This window comes from Equus caballus, chromosome 16, assembly GCF_041296265.1.
Source record: "Equus caballus isolate H_3958 breed thoroughbred chromosome 16, TB-T2T, whole genome shotgun sequence".
NCBI lineage: Eukaryota > Metazoa > Chordata > Mammalia > Perissodactyla > Equidae > Equus > Equus caballus.
Genome location: NC_091699.1, coordinates 8,902,555 through 8,923,675, shown reverse-complemented (window position 1 = coordinate 8,923,675; position 21,121 = coordinate 8,902,555). Strand labels below are relative to the sequence as shown.

Below are 21,121 nucleotides of genomic sequence, written 5' to 3'. Positions count from 1 at the left end.
CAACAGTTGGGGAAATATGCTTTGAGTCTCCGTACTATGCATTTATACAAATAGGTACTCTCAATCTCCCTCTCTCAAAAAAAATTAAATGTCAAAAAGACTCAGGATTACACTTATGACTAATTGATTGTCAACAAAAGTGCCAATGCAATTCAATGAGGAAAAGACAGTTTTTTTCAACAAACAGTACTGGGAAAAGTGGATAACCACAAGAAAAAACATGAATTTGGGCTCTTTCCTACACCATACACAAAAATGAACTCCAGAGCCAGCCCTGGTCAAAGTTCGGTATGCTCTGCTTCGGCAGCCCAGGTTCGGTTCCCAGGTGTGGAACCACACCACTTGCCTAGTAGTAGCCATGCTGTGGTGGCAGCTCACACAGAAGAACTAGTAGGACTTACAACTAGAATATACAATTATGTACCGGGGCTTTGGGGAGGAGAAAAAAAAAGAGAGGAAGACTGGCAACAGGTTTGCTCAGGGCAAATCTTTCCTAGCAAAATTAATTGATCACAACTTAATTTTTAAAAAAAAAAATGAATTCCAAATGTGCACAGACCTAAGTGAAAGAGATAAAACTTTCAGAAGAAAATATAAGATAAAATCTTTGTGACCTATGGTTAGGCAAAAAGAGTTCTTGGAAATAATGCCAAAATCACATTAAAAAAAATTGATAAACTGAACTTCACCAAAATTAAAAACATCTGCATTTCAAAAGATACCATTAAGAAAACTAAAGAACAAGCCACAAACTGGGAGGAAATATTTGCAACTATTTCTGATAAAGGACTTGTATCCAGAATATACAAAGAACACTTAAAACTCAAAAAGACAAACCCAATTAAAAATGGGCAAAAAGATTTGAATAGATATTTCACCGAAGATGATATATGAATGTCTAATAAGCACATGAAAAGATGCTGATCATCGTTACTCATTAGGGAAACACAAATCAAATCTACAATAAGACAGTTCAAACCCCACAGGAGAGACAGGAGCAAGCACTGGTGAGGATGCGGAGCAACAGGAGCTCTCACACACCCCTGGTGGGCACATGAAAGGGTGTAATCACTTTGGAAAGCAGTTTGGCAGTTTCTTAAAAAGTTAAACACAAATTTACCACATGATCCAACCATATCTTCCCAAGAGAAAGAAAACATGCCCATATGAAGATTTGTAAGTGAATATTCATAGATTATTCGTAATTGTGACATAGTGGAAACAGCCTATGTGTCCGTCAACTGGAGAATAAAGAGTGATGTCTCCATGAACTGCTACTCAGCCGTGAAAGGAACAAAGTACAGGCACGCCCTGCAACGCGGAGGAACCGCAGAGACACCACGCCGAGGGAAAGGAGCCACATACAGAAGACCACATATTGGGTGATTCTACCGAGAATGAAGCCTTCAGAAAAGGCAAATCTACAGAGACAGTAAGGAGACTCGTGGTTGCTTGGGACTGGGAGTGGCAATGGGAACTGACTGAAAACAGGCAAGAGGCATCTTTCTGTGGTGATGAAAATGTTCTAAGTTTGGATTGCAGCGATGGTTGCACAACTCTGTAAATTTACTAAACATCATTGACTTTTACACTTAGAATGGGCAAATTTTATAATACGTAGATTATTTATCCTCAGTACAGCTCTTCAAAATAAATAAAAGCCCCAGGAGCCAACTTGAAGAGGCTCCCACTGGCCAAAGCTGGGAAATGAGCATCACTAAGGATAATGACTGTAAACGATGCCAACACAAATAATTTTAAATCCATAAAATAATTATGATACTAAGAAAAGCAAAATTATTTGGTCACCACTGAAGGATGCTAGTGAACCAACTCATTATTATGTCAACTGGTCATAAAGTAATGCTGACCTTATTCTGACTCCATAAACACTATTCACTTCTGCGCCATATAATTACCAGAATATTGTGTTTCTTCACATTTTTCTCTAGACTTCATCATTGCTTTGCTTTTTGTTTGCTTAGTTTTTTAATGTATCTATCATCAATTTGCCTCTAAAGTCTGCACAGTGTGTATAAATACCCTCTTAATACAACTAGAAAAGCGAACCAATCGGGTATTCTATTCCGTTCAGCCTGAGAGACAGCATCTTGCCGAGCCCCAGCCTCCTGCTCCAGTCTGAACAGCTGCTTCCTAAGCCCGCTGCTCACCTTCTTACTCACCTCAGCCACAATTCCCTTAGACTTTTTGGGGATCTGTCCCAGCTCCTTCCCCTTTCTTGGCTTACTCCCTCATTTTTGTGAGGGCCGTTCTCAGTTTCCTGGGAAAGGGTGCATGGGAGGTAAAACTGCAGACTGTGTGTGTCTGAAACATGCCTTTCCACCCTCAAGCGTGACTGGCTGGGTATACAACGCCAGGCTGAGTGCTCTTTTCCCTGAGAAGTTTGAGGCCATGGTTCTCCCAGCTTTCGATGTCGATGTTGAGAAATCTAGGGCTATTCTGATTTTTGACCCTTTGGATGAAACTTGTTTTTGCTCTCTGGAAGTTTCTAGATGTTTCTCCTCATCGCAAGAGTTGTACAATTATATTTCATTGTGCATTGGTGTGCATCTACACTGACTCACAGTGCTAGGCACTCAATGGGCTCCTTCAATCTGGAATTCACGTCCTCCACTTCTCGAAAAATGTCAAACTATTTCATTGATCATTTCCTCTCCACTATTTTTTCTGTTCTCTTTTTCTGGAATTCCTATTATTTGGATATTATACTTCCTAGACTGGTCCCCTTAATATTCTTATCTAGTCTCTTCTATTTTCTCTCTCTTTTTGCTCTAATTTATGGGAGATCTCAGCTTCATATTCCATCTTTCTAGTGAATCTTACATTTCTGCTCTTATAGTTTTTAACTTCAAAGAGCTCTTTTTGTCGTTCTCTGAATGTTCTTTTTTCATAGCTGTTCTTATTTGGCAGAAAAAATGCCTGGTCTCTTTGAGCATATTAACACTTGCTTTTAAAGTTCTTTCTCCTGGATCAGCCCACGGCCTCATCCAGACAGCTTCCTTCCTGTGCTGCTGCAGCTCCTTCTTGCAGGTTTTGGGCTGTCTGCAAATGTCTCACAGTTCTTGGCCACTGGTTCTTGAAATAATATTTTATATGATTATTTCTAAAATAAGCTCAAAAAGCCAGAAAGTGTCATCTCCTCCCAACCTTTACTGATCTTCATAGTAACGGCCTCTAACAGCACTTTCTACACCAGATTGAAATGACGTGCTATGTCTGACGCTGATAAAACTATAAACTCCTCTGGGGTAGAGAATGTGCCCTATTTGTCAGCTCCTCGTCCAATGCCTGGCACACAGCAGGGACAATAACTGCTGGATGGACCCAGCTACTGAAGACTCGTCCTCATTTTCTCACACGTGGAATAATTACAGACTAGGCAACAGCTGAATAGAATCTCAATTTCCAACCCATATAGAAATTACCCTGACAGTATGCGGGAGGAGGGGACAGCAGCCATAAAATTCAGACAGTGCTTTACAGTTTGTAAAGGGGCTAATATCTCATTTAATACTGCAGATACCTAAGCAGCCTCTACTACTCCCATTTTACTACTGTTGCCTCACTTCCAAAAACATGCGACTCGAAAGTTAAGCCATTCCAAATCCTGACCACAAACCTGAAGGCTGGCCATGTCCCAGAACCCATGCAGGTCTGCACAGGTGGTATCCTTTTTGCTTTGTTTGTATTCCAAATTGTCCACCAGTTCTTCAAACCGTTTGAATATTTCTGCCTTAAGGAGCCTTTTTTGACCAGCTGCGAGGGGAATGAGATCTTCTGCTAAGGGAAAGATGAGATTTTCAAAAGTGAGAGAACAGAACAGGACCTTGATCGCAAGTCAGCCAGCTGATAGGACGACCTCACCCCAAATAAACTGGGGCTTCCAGAATCAAACTCTTACCTTAAAGCAAAACAAAAAAACATCGACTACAAAACTTTGTCATACAAATACTGAGCATTAACTGTCTGCTGCTGTTCCCACTAAAACGTAGCAATATTCATGCTCATATATGTTGCTACATAGTAAACAGCATTCTGCTCACCTTGGATTTTATAAGAATTCAACCTCAAACAACTCACTGTACGTCAGCATCTAAGGAATTCACACAGCACACAAATGATTTTTTCTAAAAAGCTTCTCTGAATAAGATTAAGGAAATATCAGAAAATTGGTTCCATATTTATTTAGGTAATTTTCATTCAGAAAATATTTTGCATAATTAAACAATACTAGATATAGATGTCACTCAAAAAGTCATAAAAAAATCTAATAATAAAATAGGCAAACGTTTAACTCCCAGGAATGATGGCTAACATTCTAATTACTTACACCTTATAAGTCATCTACCATTTTAGCACAGAGATACTAGTGAACGTATGTTGAGATATGAAAATTCTTGCTATTTTGAATAACAAAACTATAAAGTTCAGCAACACTAGATTTTTGTTTCAGATAAATTTAAAAATATTAAACAATGTGGAGCCAGCCTGGTGGCCAAGTGGTTGGGTCTATGCACTCTCCTTCAGCGGCCCAGGGTTCACTGGTTCAGATCCTGGGCACAGACCTACACACCGCTCATCAGGCCATGCTGTGGTGGCATCCCACACAGAAGAACTAGAATGACCTACAACTAGGATATACAGCTATATGTCGGGGCTTTGGGGAGAGGGACAAAAAGGAGGAAGACTGGCAACAGATGTTAGCTCAGGGCCGATCTTCCTAAATAAATAAATAAATAAAATAAAATAAACAAAGCTAAGACAAAAAACATAAATGTTCCCTCCCCTTTGTTTGGAATCTATCCCTCAAGCTTCCTTTCCCACTCAAGGCAGTCGCTCAATATTAATTCCTCTCTTTCATATCGGAGAATCTTTCTAAAATTATGACATATGTTTCAGTTTTACAAATGTTTCTCAAACTAATATCTAAGTATTAGCAATATGACACTTGTACAATAGTAATTTTCCAGAGTTGATGCTTATTTTATGAACTGTGATATATTAAAATCCATAAATACAAGTTGATATCCTATATATGTCCATCTTTCTACACCTAAAACTTATGTGGATGGTTAATGCCAAGAGCCACTCTCCAAGCTGATATTTCTAGTTCTTTCTGTTCTTATTTATCAGAGATGAAACAGAAAGAACCAGACATGCCTGAGTTCTGTCTTTGGTTCTGGTATTGCCCATGGAACTAAGACCAACCCAACTCCCCAGAGTAAGTTGAAGCTAAACCCTGTAAGTCTGGAATTACAGTGTCACGGCCTCACAGATTCTAATGAGTAGGCTTTGCTTGTCGAAGCACAGTAGTTCTCAACACGGGTCAATTTTGCCCCCCAGGGGACATCTGGCAGTGCCTAGAGCACCTTTGTCACAAACCAGAGGAGTGCTACTGGTCTGGGATGTTACACAGCATCCTGCGATGCAGAGGACGGCCCCACAACAACAATTATCCAATCTGAGTGTCAGTAGTGCCAGCTGAGAAACCCCGGCCCAAGATAAATTGAATCTGTCTCTTTATAAAAAGCATCTTAGCAGGAGAAACTGAGGATAGTTTTTTTCTTAGAAGAAAAAATTAGCTGTTTATATCTAATGAGAACTTAATGAGAAAGGAGACTTGGCTTAGATCCGACATTATTTAGTTGGGTAAATTGCTTATTATCTCAGTGTCTCAGTCCAGCAACACAGTGGACTAGCTCATCTCTAAAATCCCTTACAATCGTAAAACCTTACATTCTACAAACAACTGAAGTGGCTCTGAAATATACTCATTCAGGATAAAACAAATGAGTATCAAAACTATAGGAAGATAATATTTCTCCTCTATTTGATTGTCAGAGACCAAAAAAGTAGTTAGGACTGCATTGGAAAAGGTGTGAGAATTTTCTTGCTACATGCACTAAAGGACATAGTATGTCATCACTTCCTGTGTGATGTGGAGCGTTGGGGCCTTTCTCCAGATGCAGTCCTCTGATCTGTGTCCAAGGCATTTAGGTGACATGGCATTTAGGTTCCCAAACAGGAACTCTAATTTTCAGTCTTCATAGTTGGAGAAACATAATCCTATCTCATGATTTAGTGGGCCAAGGAGCCTACCATCATCTCCCTCTATCCTTCTTTTACAAAATAAACATTAACTTAGTTTCTTTGTTTGAGAAAAAGAAAAGGTAGGATAAAATAGGAACTCCCATATTTTGCTGAGGGAATGTAAATTGAGGTCTTTATTTATTTGCACAGGAGAGGATTGAAAAGCATCCAAGCTTGTTCTTTGCAGGCTTGACAGTAATACTACCAGACTGAACTCAATGGAAACAACCAGAATAGGGGCCTACTAAGTAAATCGTGGTGTATCCATACAATTGGATACTATGTGGCCATTAAAACACACAAAAAAACAGCATGAGAAAGTTCTTAAGGTACTAAAATGGAATATCTCCTCCATTTAACATTAAATGAAAAGAGAATAGTATACTACTGTTTACATTTAAAAAATGTTTATCTACATATGCATTATGTATCTCTGGAAAAATTCACAAGAAATGAGTAACACTTGCCTCTGTGGAAGGTTCGAACTGTAGGGTTGGGAGCACAGTTGGAAAAAGGGTTTCTCACTTGTACCTCTTTCTATCTTTTAAGTTAGGAACCACAAGAATGTACTAGCCATTGAAAAAAATTTAATTTAAAAGATAAATAAAAATCACTCAATGTCAGTTTCCTCCTAATTCATGTACGTATTATATTAAGGTTAAAATAGTTTAATTTTGGTTTTAAATGTCTAGACATTAATACAAAATGCTTACACTGGGAACAAATGCACAGACCTGAAATGCAGCACATGTCGCTGCTGAGATGTCTGATCCTCATCTATTTCAAGTGTTGGGACTTCTTTTATTGGAAAGCCATGTAAATTTTCAGTAGTAGTTTCATTTTTATTTAAGACAGATCTATAGATTAAAGAAAACATTACATATACATTTCAAAGCAGCAACTCCTATGACATCCCCCACAAGACAAATTCCTTAAATCCTTCAATTTTTTCAACATTGAAATTGAAATTTTTAAATAAATTTAAAATTTAAATAAAATTTTATTTCTGCTTCAAAGATTTCATTCATCAGATCTCCTTTCACAGTGTCGCTCAATGTTCTTCTTCTCTTCAAATTTACATTTCGGTCCCCCTCTCAGTCTGCAGTCCTCATTCCAGCTCTGTCTCCAGATAGCCCTCCCCATGCTTTTCCGTTTCTTCTGACCCTGAGATCACACCCTGAGCTACATGGTGAGACATATGGTGAAAAGGGCTCGAAATGATCTCTGATAAATCATAACCCAGAGAAACAAGTAAAAAATTCATGAAAATACCATACCTGTGCTCCCAACTGTCAGAGAACTCAAAGGACGTCGTAATTCATCGGAATCTTAATGTACTGAAGTTTTACTTTTGCGTGCCAACATTTCTTTTGTTACTTCTGGAGCCTCATCACTAAACAAGAGCAAAAATACACTTCATGAAACATGAACCCCATATATCTCATTGAAGGATTTCAAAATTATGTTGTTTTTTAAAAACATGGGATAAAATAGAAATATGTTTGTTTTTTAAAACATGTCTAATCTGGAGGGGAAAACCGTAAACACCTCCAGTGGGAAGGCCCGTCTCTGCTCCCTGCGATGAGATCCACAGATGCGAAGACCTCTCAACTGGACATACACACTTAGGAGTCTCAGATGCCGCAGAGCAGTTCCCAGTCAATCTGCCGCCAGCCGGCCTTTGGAAAGCAACCTTGCCATTTCTTTTAAAGATTCAAACTGATTTTTTCTCCCCACTTTACAAGTTAATCATTTTGTCTTTTGAGATAGCTTTTATAAAGTAATACTCAGTAAAAAAAAGACAAACAAAAAAATCCAAACCATGTCTGAGCTACAGTATAGCAATTTCTTCTTTCTAAAAATTTATTTCTTAAGTGTTACAATTAAGTCACTTCTTAAAAGCAAAAAAAAAATCAAATTGAATCATGAAAATAATAATGTACAGAAAATATCAAACCTGTCAAATACATTATTGTAGCCTTCTGAAAAATTTTTTGGAAAGGTCAAATTTTCATGATTTATAATGAACATAGTTTACTAACTAAATAACTTAAAAAGCACAGGCCAAATCTAAGAAAGGCATTCGTCATGCATCTCAGCAAGGAATTCAGTAATAACATCTCATTCTTACACTTCTGCTTTTAAAGAGATGCAGCTGTAACTGGCTGTCAAAGTAGCGGTACTTGTTGGAGTCCTAGGTGTTACGTCACAGCTCTTCAGACCATCTGGCGGCCGAAACAGAAAATCTACTGGTGCGAAGGATGGCCTCCCTTTCATTTTTGCAGGATTTGTCTTAGGTAACTTTTCCACTTTTGATAAGACTCCATCTGGATCCCTTCCGTTTGTCACACTGATTTGTGATTCCAAAGTATTTACTTCACTATCAACTTTAAAAGAAACGACCTGGCTGTGAATAAACAGAACAGAGTGAGAGTCTCTCTTCTGGGGATATATTCCTCCAATGTTTTAGGCCCGAAAATGTGAAAGTTAAGAGATATGTCCCATGTACATAATTTAAGAAACAAAAACAAATACAATTAAATGTTTACATGGAGTCAGAAGACCAGCTACATAAACCATTGCTATGGTCCAGAAAGAGGGAGAACCAATCCATATTACAAAAACTATATAATAGGTTTTAGGTATCACCAAAAACTAAAATATGTGAAAACTAAGGTGGAAAAATTCACTCACCTAACAAATACATATCTTTTTACTTAAATTATGTTGATAATTACAAAGGTTTGAGAATCAGAAATCCAATGTTTATTGGATTACTACTATTGTCAAGGACAAAATCCTTTTTTTAATAACTTTGGATTATTATAAATAACTTTATCATATGAGCAAAACCATTTTTCAATGTGACACAGTAAGATTAACCATATAAAATGTGAAGCGTATTTTCTTTTTCAAGTCAATTTGTTATTTGGTATTTTTTTACTGCAATATAATTGGCATACAACATTACATTAGTTTCAGGTATACAACATAATGATTCAATATTTGTATATTGTGCAGTGATCACCCCAGTAAGTTTAGTTAACATCCATCACCACACACAGTTACGAATTTTGTTTTCCTGTGATGAGAACTTTTAAGATCTACTCTTAGCAACTTTCAAATATACAACATTATTAACTGTAGTCACGATGCAGTACATTACATTCTCTACTTACTTATTTTATAACTGGGAGTTTGTACCTTTCAACCACCTTTGCCAATTTAACCCACCCATTTCAACAGAATTTTTAGAGGTTTTTACGTTTCTGAGTTTTAATGAGATATGAATTGAAAGCAGAGTATTTCTACTCGGACGAGAGTTTAAGGGTAACACTGTCCCTGAGGCCTGTGTGGCTGCAAAGGTAGACACTAGCGATAATCCTTAAGGAGAAAACCAACCTTGAGGGAGGAGTGTGAGGTCCAGCTGCTCGCCTGTGAAGATCACCCTGTACTGCCTTCCTTGGAGGATCGATGTCTGATTTTTGGTAAGAATCTAGCCAGGTTTCTTACGCTTTGGCATAACTTTGTTTTTGTTTTTTTTTTTTAAGGCTAAGGAATTGTAGCATGGATTATAAATTAAGGGACTGGGTCCTTGAAATGGTGGCTCTTTTTGAAGACTCTACCAGGCACTACGCTAGATGCTGTCAGAAACGTCAGGTGATTTAATTCTTGAAACTACTCTATGTAGATATTACATGTTACAGCTGGGAGAACAAACTCATAACTTCCCCAAGATTATATAGCCAATTGGAAGTGAGACAATAGGCAAACTCAGGCCTAGCTGAATCCAGAGTCAACGCATTTCACCCACTGCACCCGTCTCCTAGCCGATGCTCACATAAAGGTTTCCGTCAGCTGTGTTTTTATTTTCTCTCTTCTGTTAACCAAACTACACATTCTCTACCTATAAGGTTTTGAAGATGAGACACCTCATAAACCCTAACAGTAAACCCTCTTGATGCTTCCTTGTGCTTCAAGAGGTTTTCACACACGTGGAGGTTACCCTCTTGAAGCAGTTCTGTAAGCTTAATTTCAGCTTCATGAAAATCGCAATGAGATTTTCCAAATGTCTAGAAATAAACAGATACTTACACTCTACCTTGCCTGGTTCTTCTTTGATCTTTTCGGCAGGCCTTCCTTGATTGGGTACTTTTCTTTCTGTTTCATTATCTAAAATAAAAATGACATAACAGATCCATTTTGACTAGATAGAAAATTCTGCATTAAAAGTACTAGGTAAGGAGCCAGTCCGGTGGCATAGCAGCTGAGTTCATACACTCCACTTCGGTGGCCCGGGGTTTGCTGGTTCAGATCCTGGGCATGGACCTATGCACTGCTTATCAAGCCATGCTGTGGCAGGTGTCCCACATATAAACTAGAGGAAGATGGGCACAGATGTTAGCTCAAGGCCAATCTTCCTCAAAAAAATAAAAAAGTACTAGGTAATTTGGGAAAGACAAAAAGGCAACAATATGAATCTATGCCTTATAGGATTTTATGATTAAAAGTCATTTTAAAATAGCCTATTTAAAAACGATAAAAACAGATATAACTTCCTGCCAAGTATAGGATATCTGTTTTCAAAACAAAAGGTGCTAAGGTATTTTACCTTTTGCCTCTGACTATCAAATGCATATTTATTATAGAAAATCAGGAAAAGAAAAGCACAAAAACAATGCAAAAAAAAAATCACCCCAGAGGGGCAGGCCCCGCTGCGCAGCAGGTAAGTTCACACTGCTGCTTTGGCAGCCCAGGCGTTCAGATCCCGGTAAGGACCTACCCACTGCCTGTCAAAACCATGCTGTGGCGGGTGTCCCACATATAAAGCAGAGGAAGATGGGCACGGATGTTAGCTCTGAGCCACTCTTCCTCAGCAAAAAACAGGAGGATTAGCGGCAGATGTTAGCTCAGGGCTAATCTTCCTCAAAAAATAAACAAATAAAAATCACTCAAGATGACATTATTCAGAAATCATCACTGCTGACACTTCAGGGTATGCTTTTCCAGTTTTTTTCCTATGTTCACATATTCACATACATATTTTAGAATTGTGATCATACTGTTCAGAATTTGACTGTTTTCTTTGCCCACTTAATATACCCTGAACCATGTCATGAAGTGTCTTTCACAGGATCGTTCTTAAACGGTACACTGTATTCCACCAAACAAATGGGCTGTAATTTACTGGGGCCATTAATCTTCACTTTGTGGCGCTGCCCACCAATGCACATACTCCACCGCTTGAGCGCCCACTGTGTGCTAACTGGATGGTGGGGCACTGAACCTGTCTTCGGGACCTGGAATCTCCCGTTTCCTCCTCGCCTAGTCAAAGAAGTACACGATGACTTTAAAAACTGAGCACGAAAAACCTCAGGGACCAGAGCATTCTACTTCAGCCACTGATGAAGGAACAGTTCTCACCACGCGCCGCTCGCGTGGCCGGCGCGGCGGAGGCTGCTCCCGCGGAGGCTGCACTGGCGGCGCCTGCCCCCGAGGTCTGCTTCGCTCTTTGAGTCATCGACCGAGTGGTTCTCACGCACGTGGGCATTGCAGGCTGCCCTGCTGCGGGAACCACGAAATTAAATGCTTTCGGCAATTACTAAAGCATTGTTGCGGCAACATCAGAGCTTATAATAATTGCTAACACCCCTACCTTTTTTCTCGTTGGACACTTTCTTTTCAGAAGTTTGTCTTTGACCGGATCATGTTGCTTGAACATCACTCCTATTAATGATCTATTTAAAAGATTAGGTGGTACGTGATTTAATTGCTTAATGAATCAAATTACCACATTTTCAATCGGTATTTTGACCCCTCATCTGAAATCTGACTATTGTAAAGGACCCAGCAAAAAATCCACCACCCCAAATAAGATGAGATGAAAAAAGTTTTCCATTATATAGATTTCCTTACAAGCTTTTTGTAGAATCCTAGAATTTTGAAAATGCTAATAGCCTAAGCTATTCAAAATAGCTGACTATAATCTTCTGAGAGTCCTTAAACATACCAGCATGTTTTCGCTTCAAAACTTTTGAATTTTGTCTGGAAAAATCTTCTCCTGGATAGAAAACTCTTCCCAGGCGGGGCCGGCGGCCGGCGCGTCTCCACGCCATGAACTACCCGGGCCGCGGGGCCCCGCGGAGCCCCGAGCAGAGCGGCCGGGGCGGCGGCGCCTGGGAGCGGGGCGCGGACGCGGAGCCGGCGTTCGGGGGCGGCGTCTGCCGCTTCGACCGCCTGCCCGGCGGGGACCCGGGCGACGGCGAGGTGCCGCTGGCCCTGCTGCGCGCGGAGCCCGGGCTCGGCGACGACCACTACGACTTCGACTCGGCCGAGTCGGGCCCCTCGCTGCGCTTCTACAGCGAGGCCGGGAGCGGCGGCGGCGGCAGCTCCTCGTCGCTGCACCCGCCGCCGCCGCCGGGGCCGTCGAGCCCGGGGGACGGCGGGGCGGCGGAGGGGGGCCCCGCGGAGAGGAGGTGGCCCCGGCCCGGCGGTGCGGCCGCCCGGCACCGCTACGAGGTGGTGACGGAGCTGGGCCCGGAGGAGGTGCGCTGGTTCTTCAAGGAGGACAAGAGGACCTGGAAGCCCTTCATCGGCTACGACTCGCTCCGCATCGAGCTCGCCTTCCGGACCCTGCTGCAGGCCACGGGCGGCCGGCCCCAGGCCGAGGACCCGCGCGGGGACCGTGCGTGCGGCCCTGCCTCCAGCTCCGGGGAGGACGACGACGACGACGAGCGCGGCTGCGGCTTCTGCCCGCGCGCGGCGGGGCGCGAGCCCGCGCTGGAGGAGCTGGTCCACGTCGAGCGGGTGTGTGTGCGCGGCGGCCTCTACGAGGTGGATGTGACCCAAGGAGAGTGCTACCCGGTGTACTGGAACCGTGAGTAGCCGGCCGGGGGCGGGAGCGGGCCGGGCCGCCTCTGCGGGGCCCACACGCACCGGGTGGGTCTGGCAGGCGCTGAGGCCTGGCGTTTGGTCGGAGCCGGACGGAGACTGGGGCAGCGCCGGCGGGTGAAGGATGAAGGAGCAGATGGCAGAACCCGAACTGCCTGGGGTCAGGAGGAGCGGGTACTGCCGGGGGAGCGCCTCCTAGTGAGCGGGTGCTGCTGCCATCCCCTGGAGGTGCTCCAGGAACGATGCCCAGCTCGAAAGGTTGCAGTCGGTGATCCTACCCGAGCTGTGTCCACCCGGGAATCTGACTCGGTCTCGTTTATCCTGAACGACCTATGATTTAAGTAGCAGCCTGTCCTCCGGAGTGGGAATGTCGGAGAGGATCTGCGCGAGAATCAACAGTTCACTTATGGACTCGTGTCTACTAGGTAAAAGAAGAGTGACCACCTCTACCTCAGGCTTACAGAAAGCTTTCCAGAGAAACTTCTGCTCGACTGGGATCTTAAAGAAGGGCATTGCTGGCCGAGGGAATGGCATGGGAAAGGCCTGGAGTCATGAAGAAGGATAATGCACTCAGAGGACTCGGGTTCTGTTTGGCGGGAGCATTGGGAATAAGGAAGAAAAGAGTAGAAGACGGCAACTGCGTAGGCAGGCAGAGACTAAATCAGGACAATGCCTTTTCATACTGCAAACTTAAATTTTACCCTGTGAGAATGAAATGTTGGAAGGTATAAAATGAGGAAATTGCTTCATCAGATTTTTTCATATAAGATTATCGCTCTGGCAGCCGTGGAGAAGATAAATAGAACGCTGGAAAAGTGATAATCATAATCAGAGAGCTAGTTAAGGAGTTATTGCAGTATTGCAAGTGAGGATCAGTGAGGGTCCAGGACAGCCCTTTTCGAATGGTTATTGGAAGGATGGAGGAAGATGTTAAAGAAGTAGAATGCACGCTATTAATGCAATATGAGTAAGAGGAAGGGTGGTCTAGTTTAGCTCTCATGTTTTCCACTTGGGGGATTGTAGAGGAAGAACAGGTTTCCCACCGAAGTCCACTTCAGGGTGGCCGAGGGAAGCTAAATAATCATTTATTGTGACATATTGCATTTAATGCCTGTTGCACACCCGGGTAGAAGCATCCAGTGGGCAGTTGGATATATGGGTCTGGAGCTCACAAGAAAATAGTGCTGCAATTAAAGAAACAAAGATCCTCGTAATTTAAGCGAGTGGTCTCTGAAGTGATGTGTGCAAACACCCTGTTGGGGATTCTACAGTGAAAATATTTGAATTTATATTTACTTTCTATTTCATCCTTTCAAATTTTCTATTTTTGTATGTTTTATAATGTATAAAACATTTTAGAACAGTAATGCATATGCATAATATATAAATAAGTATGTATGAGAATGTGCTCAAGATATTTTTGGAGGTTAGTAATTTAAACTGATTGGGAACTAGTGGTCACTTCTGAGCATTGCCTTCACCATAATAACCTGAATTTTTTTAAAAAAAATACATGTTTCTGGACACTATCTCCAGAGACTCTGATTTACTAAGTGTGTAGGAAGAAACCTGAAAAATCCATCTTTTAATTTAATTCCTCCAATGATTCTGATAATCAGCCAAGTCTGATTACAGGGTAAAACCATGGAAAACACATATAGAAAGAGAAGATAAGGAGATAGATAGGTTTGAATGACACTGCTAATTCTAAAAGTTCCAAATATGTTAATTCATATTCTCTTGATTTTTAATAATCTCATAGAATGGCCATAGTCAGTACTGAATTGTCTCCACTAAGCTAAAATTAACATTAAAAATTCAAAAGTCTATTTTAATGTTATATGTTCTATTTTGGGCACAGGTTTCTCTCTCATACGTACACAGATTACATGGAACATTTTTTGACTAGCCGAGAGAGAACTTTTTTCCTAAGCATGTAAAATTCTGCCTTGCCTGGATCCACCAAAATATTAAACTTGAAAGGCTAAGGACAAAAATGGCCTATGATTTAAAGCCTGTTCTCCATTTCAAAATGAAGACATTGCCCACATCTAAAATCTTCCTTCTGTGAATCAAAATTTGAGAAAAAGATGACAACGTAATGTGAATGCCTGAAAGGATCACGTAATAAAAACTTTTGAGGACTGTTACGGGCTGAATTATGTCCCCCTGCAAACTCATATGTTAAAACCCTTACCACCAGCATCTCAGAATGGGATGGTATTTGGAGACAGGGCCTTTAAAGAGGTGATTATCAAGTTGAAAGGAGGCCATTAGGCTGGGCCCTAATCCTCTCTGACTGGTGTTATGTAAAGAGGAAATGTGGACACACACAGGGACACCAGGGATGCGCACACAGAGAAAAGACCACGTGAGGCCATAGTGAGAAGGCTGCCAAGTGCAAGCCAAGGAGAGAGGCCTCAGAAGAAACAAAACCCACTGACACCTTAATCTTGGACTTCCAGCCTCCAGAACTGTGGGAAAATAAGTTTCTCTTGTTTAAACCACCCAGAATGTGGTATTTTGTTATGGTAGCCCTAGCAAACTGATACCAGGACAATAAACCACTTATTCAACTTTACAGTTAGACTGATGAAGAACTGAGAAATATGTACAGGTTTTTAACCCTTATGGCCTTGTTTTTTGAATCAAAAGAAGCAAACAGTACTTACAGTATAATTGTATTGTCCAGAGTTTCTCACCTCTGTGAAATTGATTTAAACTTGGTAAATGGTAGATATTATTGACAGCAACTCTTGCCTCAATGTAATTTAGTATTCTTAGTGTAATTGTTACTTTGAAATGTGATCCCAGGTATATTTTGAGGTCTATATATTTTGTAAGATAGAATTTTGTGTGATTGCTAACTACTGACCCAATTTTGCAATTATAACATTGTAACCAAGCTAAATGAAGATCAGAATAAATGATTGTTTAATTAAAAAAAAAAAAAAAAACTCTTCCCACAGTGCACTCTCCAACTTCCTTGGAGACTTCGTTCAAAATGCCACTGTCTCAGCGAGGCCCCATCAGAAGCTCACCCTGTACCAGCTTCAGTACTCCCCATCTGCTTTCTCTTTTTTTTTTATTTCCCGCATAATACTAATGACCATCACATACTATATATTTTTCTTTTCATTGCCTATCTCAGATGTAATCTCCATGAAAACAGGGAAGGTTGCTTTATTCATTACTATATCCTAGAGACTAGAGGAACACGGTAGTGACTCAATTTATTGAATACATGAAACAGAGCCTTCTCACCTGATAAAGAGACATGCTATTTACCTCCTTGCCCACTTCACTTTATTTTAGTAATCGTCCTATTAACTTTGTTCATAATGGTGTTCTGAAGACCCATAAGTTTATCCCCCACCCTACGTGCTTTATATCCCTATCTGCATTTTATAATGACATGGATGCATAATAGAGCCCAGTAAAGAAACAGAGTGACACACAGAGTTGGTATAGATCTCATAAGGGATGTTTGGCAATGAATATTTCAAGTGAGTACTTCCTTAGCATCTAGCCAAAACTGCTCTATGTTACCATACCAATAACAGGGAGTTTGGTACTGTTAACTCTAGTAAAATAATCACTCTGATTGAAGCTGATAATAGATTTAAAATGAATTTACTTACTCTGAGAAAAGGAGCATGATTCATCATTTTAGTAACAATTATCTCCTATCAACTACACCCTAGTCAGCTCCATTTGGGCTTTGGCCTTTGACCTGGCAATCCATACAAGATGGAACAGCATTAAAACAATCAAAAGAAGATAAAGTTAAAAAAAGGAACTGCCATAATTTACTTCCATGTCTCATTACAAAATAAAGTTTCCATTTTAAAGTTAAATTTTACCCATAGTCATCTAACCCTTATTCATTTATGGCAAAAAGATACTTGCCAAAAAGATACTTGCTAACTTAAATTACTCTCTTTTCTGGTTCTGGTTTGATTTAAATTATGCTTAAAAGCCTCAAAACGTACTCATATTTCTCAGTGAGCACAAAGGAGAAATTTCATACTATGTTTTCCAGGTATTAGAATCCTTGTTAATATGATGAACTGGAAATATTTGGAAGGGGTCGATGAAGAGACTAGAGTATTAAGATCTCTTCTCTCCTGTTTATGAAAAGATACTGCACAGCTTACTTTCTTAGCTTTGACAGTTTGCCTTCAAATCCAATGATTATGCACTTCTCCTCTGTCCATAAGAAAATGGAGACCTGATCAGAAAGCAAGGAAGAAATCCAGCAAGAGAAGGATTGATTAAAAGTGATAAGATATTTATCAACTCTAAAATTCCTGAAGAAGCACAACCAGACTTCTCCTCTAGATTAGGAGCCACTTGCTTCTCCAAATCTCAGGGAAGATCTAGTGCTGAAGAAACGAGGCACAAAGTAAACAATATTCAGCGATGGCTATTGTCTAAGTAGAATAAAAAACTACTGGTGAATCGTGTTATTTAACACAACAATGTGTGTCTTTTTCCCCCCTACATATAACACTTTGTAAATAGCTGTTTACAGTTTAGACCAATGACTGGTGCCTTACATACTCTTGAGAAGCCAGATTAAATTCAGCCCCTTCCAAGAGGTCTTCTCTGATGTTCCTCCAAACAGAAACAATCTCGCCCTCCTCGAACACATACACACCATATTTTTCTGTATCTTTCCACCTTGAGCTACATTCTACTACTTTTGGTCACTTCCATGTTATCCTAAGGTCACACGCAGAGTAATCAAAGGTCTCTCAAATAAATCAATGACATTCCTGAAGCAAACAAAAACAGGCGATATCTTGAGCTTTTATGTTATTCACTTCTTATTTAAATCAGGAATGAATACACAGCCAACAAGAGACTACCTTGAAAAGAGCAAATCACCAGTGACTACCTAATTTACAAATCCAGCTGCCTGTGTTCAAACTTCATCCCTCTTGACTCATGGATCATTCTCTTCTTTAGATCACCCCTCCTCCAGCTTCTGTCCTGTTTTAGCTCTCCTGCCAATCTGACCTATCACTGGTACCTGACTTCTGCCCACTTGAAGGTGCTCTCTAGACCTCACTCTTTCACAATGTATATATCTTTACTGGAGTGGTCTCATTTAGCCCTACAGCTTAAACCCCCATCCATACTCCCAATATCATATCCTAAATCCACCACTCAGCATGGATCTCCGTCCTGATTTTCAAATTTTTATTCCCAACTGCCTGTTATCCAGATGGCCCAAATGAGCTGCAGAAAAAGCAGGAAAAGCATTATCAATATGCACCCACTTAGGCATATTCCTTTTCCTGCCTTCCACACCTCTTTTAGCAGCAGCACAATTTATATGGTTGCTCAAACTAATTTATCTTCAGAATCATCTTATCTCCGACTCTTCAATTTCCTTCACCCCTCACCATCTGCTTGGTCCCCGTCAATTTCTCTCCTGAGATGTCTCACACCTGTTTCTTCCTTTAAGCCCACTGCCCCAGTCCCCTTATCCTGTCTCATCTATTCTATCACGACAGTCTCACTACAGTCTTCCTACCTATAAGTTCTTCCCCTTCCAGACTACGATCTTCCAGCCTAGGGTAATCTTCCTGAATTATTAATCTGATCATGGTACAAGCTCATGTATAAGCCTCTCTTGACTCTACGCATCCGACAGGATGGACGCCAAATCCTTCACCCGGCCTTCACCGTCCAGCCCGGCTCTGACTGCTTTGCTAGTTTTATCCCGTGTCAACCTACCTATGGCTGCACCGAGAGACCTGATCTTTATCTTCTGAACTATTAGTATGTCCTTCCCGGCTCCTGCCAACTAGCTAAGTGAATAAAGGGACTACAGGGAAAGGGTTATTTTAGTCATTTAAACTCTCAAAGAATCGCTTCTTGGCCTCTTGGCTAAGATCAAGTATAATCTCTTAAAGAAAAGTCTGGTTAAGAACTATTCCTGAATATCAAGTTATGATACTAAATTTACCTTTTTTGGTTGGTGTGCTGGTATTGATGAAAGAAAAATAGGCTTATTGGGTCAATAAACACCCACTATAAATGGTTGTCGCTGAGGTTTCTCTCTTAATTTTTTTAGTCGCTTTTCCTCTAGGTATTTCCGGAGCATTTGTCTTCGTTGATCACTTAGAAGAGAGACTTCGCTGATCCTAAGCAGGGGGGAAAATAGCATATAAAACGTTCAAATAAAAAGTTATCCAAATGTCTAATATGCCATTGTCTAACTTCAACAGCTGCTAAGCAATACTTTCAGTAACTTCGTATTAATTCCTTAGCACGCTAACCACACAAGTCATTTCAACCCCTATTCTTTTAAAGTTTCTCTTCCTTTTGCCTTCTCTTGTTCACATATTAACAGCTTGTCATGTACTAGGCATGCATTACTTCACTTTTAAATTAATTAACTTCTATGATCACCCACCTCCAAGCTGACCTCCAACAATTCTCACCTCCTGGTAGTCACGCCCTTGTGTTGTCCCCTCCACACAGAATAGGGCTGAGCTGTGTCACCAAGAAAAGTGTGGGAATGATGGAGTGTGGCTTCCAAGACTGTATCATTAAAGACAGTGCAGCTTGGCCCTGCTCTCTCTCAGATCACTTGCGCTGGGGAAGTCAGTGGCCATGTGGAGCCTTAAGGAGATTCAAACAGCCCTATGGAGACGCCACATGACGAAGAACTAAGGCCTCCTGCCAAAGCCAGCATCCACTTGCCAGTCATGTGAGTGAGTCATCTTGGAAACAGCTCCTCCAGCCTCAGTCAAGCTTCAGAGGCATCCCTGGATGACACCTTGACTGCAACCTGCAGAACCACCCGGCTGAGCAGCACCCAAATTCCTGACCCACAAAAACTGTATGAAATAATAAATGCTTGTTGTTTTAAACCATTAAGTTTTGGGGTAACTAACACAATTTTTCCTTTGAGATTAAGGCTAGTTGTCAGATTCCTTACCTCTCACCTATGATTCTCAACTCAGGTTTCTACCATGTATTCTCATGTTTATTTAAACTTGTTTAAAAAATATGAGCAGCTACTATGTACCAGACATTTTTAGGAAGTAAGAATAAGAGAATTTCTGCCCCTGAAGGCCTCACAGTATCGTGGGGGAGATGAGCACAGTTCCAATTTGGTTTAGCATGGATTGAAGACTACGAGAATGCAAAATTGAGAATGAGTATAAACCTGTCTGGGGAGGTCAGGAAAGGCTTGTCAGAAGAGTGAATACCAGAGAAGGGTTCTGAAGAATGAGAGTGCCTTTGCCCACTGGGAGAGGGTTTAAAATAATCCAGGGAGATGACTGCACAACTCAGTAAATTTACATAAAAAAGGGCATTTACTTAAATGGGTGAATTTTATGGTATGCAAATTCTACCTGAATAAAGTTGTTTAACAGAAATAATCCAGGCAAAGAACAGAAGATGCAAAAGCTCAGATGATGAAATGGTTAATCATCGATGAAACCCCTATATCCTCAACTTCCCTGAAGTTCCTGTTCCCTTCATCTCTTGATTTAACCGAAACCTGACTCTCCCCTGAAGACAATGCTCCCCATATTGTCCTCTCAAGTGGTTGACTGATTTCTTCTCCCAAAAAGGTCATATCACTGGGCCTGAAGCGGGCCAGGGGGGTGATCCCTCATTGCTGTTTCTCAATTATTTCTTCCTCTTCAGTAGAACAGCCCAGCTTTATATTTCATGTCATCAGACCATACTAGACAGTACCCTGACTTGCCATCTATAGATGGCAGGTTCTTCTCTCAGTATTTTACAATTTAGTAAATGGCCACTCCATTTTTTTAGTTGCTCAGGCCAAAACCCTTAGAACCAACCTGACTTTTCTTTATCAACCTACATCCACTCCATTAGGAAATCCTATTGGTTCAAACTTCAAAATATATCCAGAATGAAACCACCCAGGGTTGCCGTTCCCACTGTGGTCAACCATGAGCTAAATTATTGCAGTTGTCTCCCAGCTGGTCTCCTGGAGGCCATGCTGGTCACCCTACCATCCATAAGTGATGCTTTAAAACATAAAGCAGATTATAAACACACTAATCCAATAATGGCTTCTCATGTCACTCAGAGTAAAGCTCATCTCCCCGTAAAGAAGGCCCTC

The 21,121-nt window shown here is 41.0% G+C and overlaps 2 protein-coding genes across 5 annotated transcripts in view; one reads left to right on the top strand and one right to left on the bottom strand.

Annotated features, from left to right (window-relative positions):
* Positions 1–21,121, bottom strand: part of LOC102149430 (disks large-associated protein 5) — a 43,078-nt gene that overhangs the window by 10,495 nt on the left and 11,462 nt on the right. For all 4 annotated transcript variants that reach the window (XM_070237100.1, XM_070237101.1, XM_070237103.1 and 1 more), the window contains exons 3-8: positions 18,980–19,157; positions 10,207–10,284; positions 8,243–8,518; positions 7,389–7,504; positions 6,846–6,968; positions 3,641–3,801 (exon numbers count right to left, since the gene is read on the bottom strand). In XM_070237100.1, coding sequence (XP_070093201.1) covers positions 3,641–3,801; positions 6,846–6,888 — 204 coding nt within the window. In that variant the 5' untranslated portion in view covers positions 6,889–6,968; positions 7,389–7,504; positions 8,243–8,518; positions 10,207–10,284; positions 18,980–19,157. The remainder of the gene's footprint in view (positions 1–3,640; positions 3,802–6,845; positions 6,969–7,388; positions 7,505–8,242; positions 8,519–10,206; positions 10,285–18,979; positions 19,158–21,121) is intronic.
* On the top strand, positions 11,788–15,913 carry LOC138917984 (phospholipase DDHD1-like). The gene is made up of 2 exons (XM_070237098.1): positions 11,788–12,988; positions 13,428–15,913. Exons 1-2 carry the CDS (start codon positions 12,226–12,228, stop codon positions 13,565–13,567), a joined length of 903 nt encoding a protein of 300 aa, XP_070093199.1. The 5' UTR covers positions 11,788–12,225; the 3' UTR covers positions 13,568–15,913.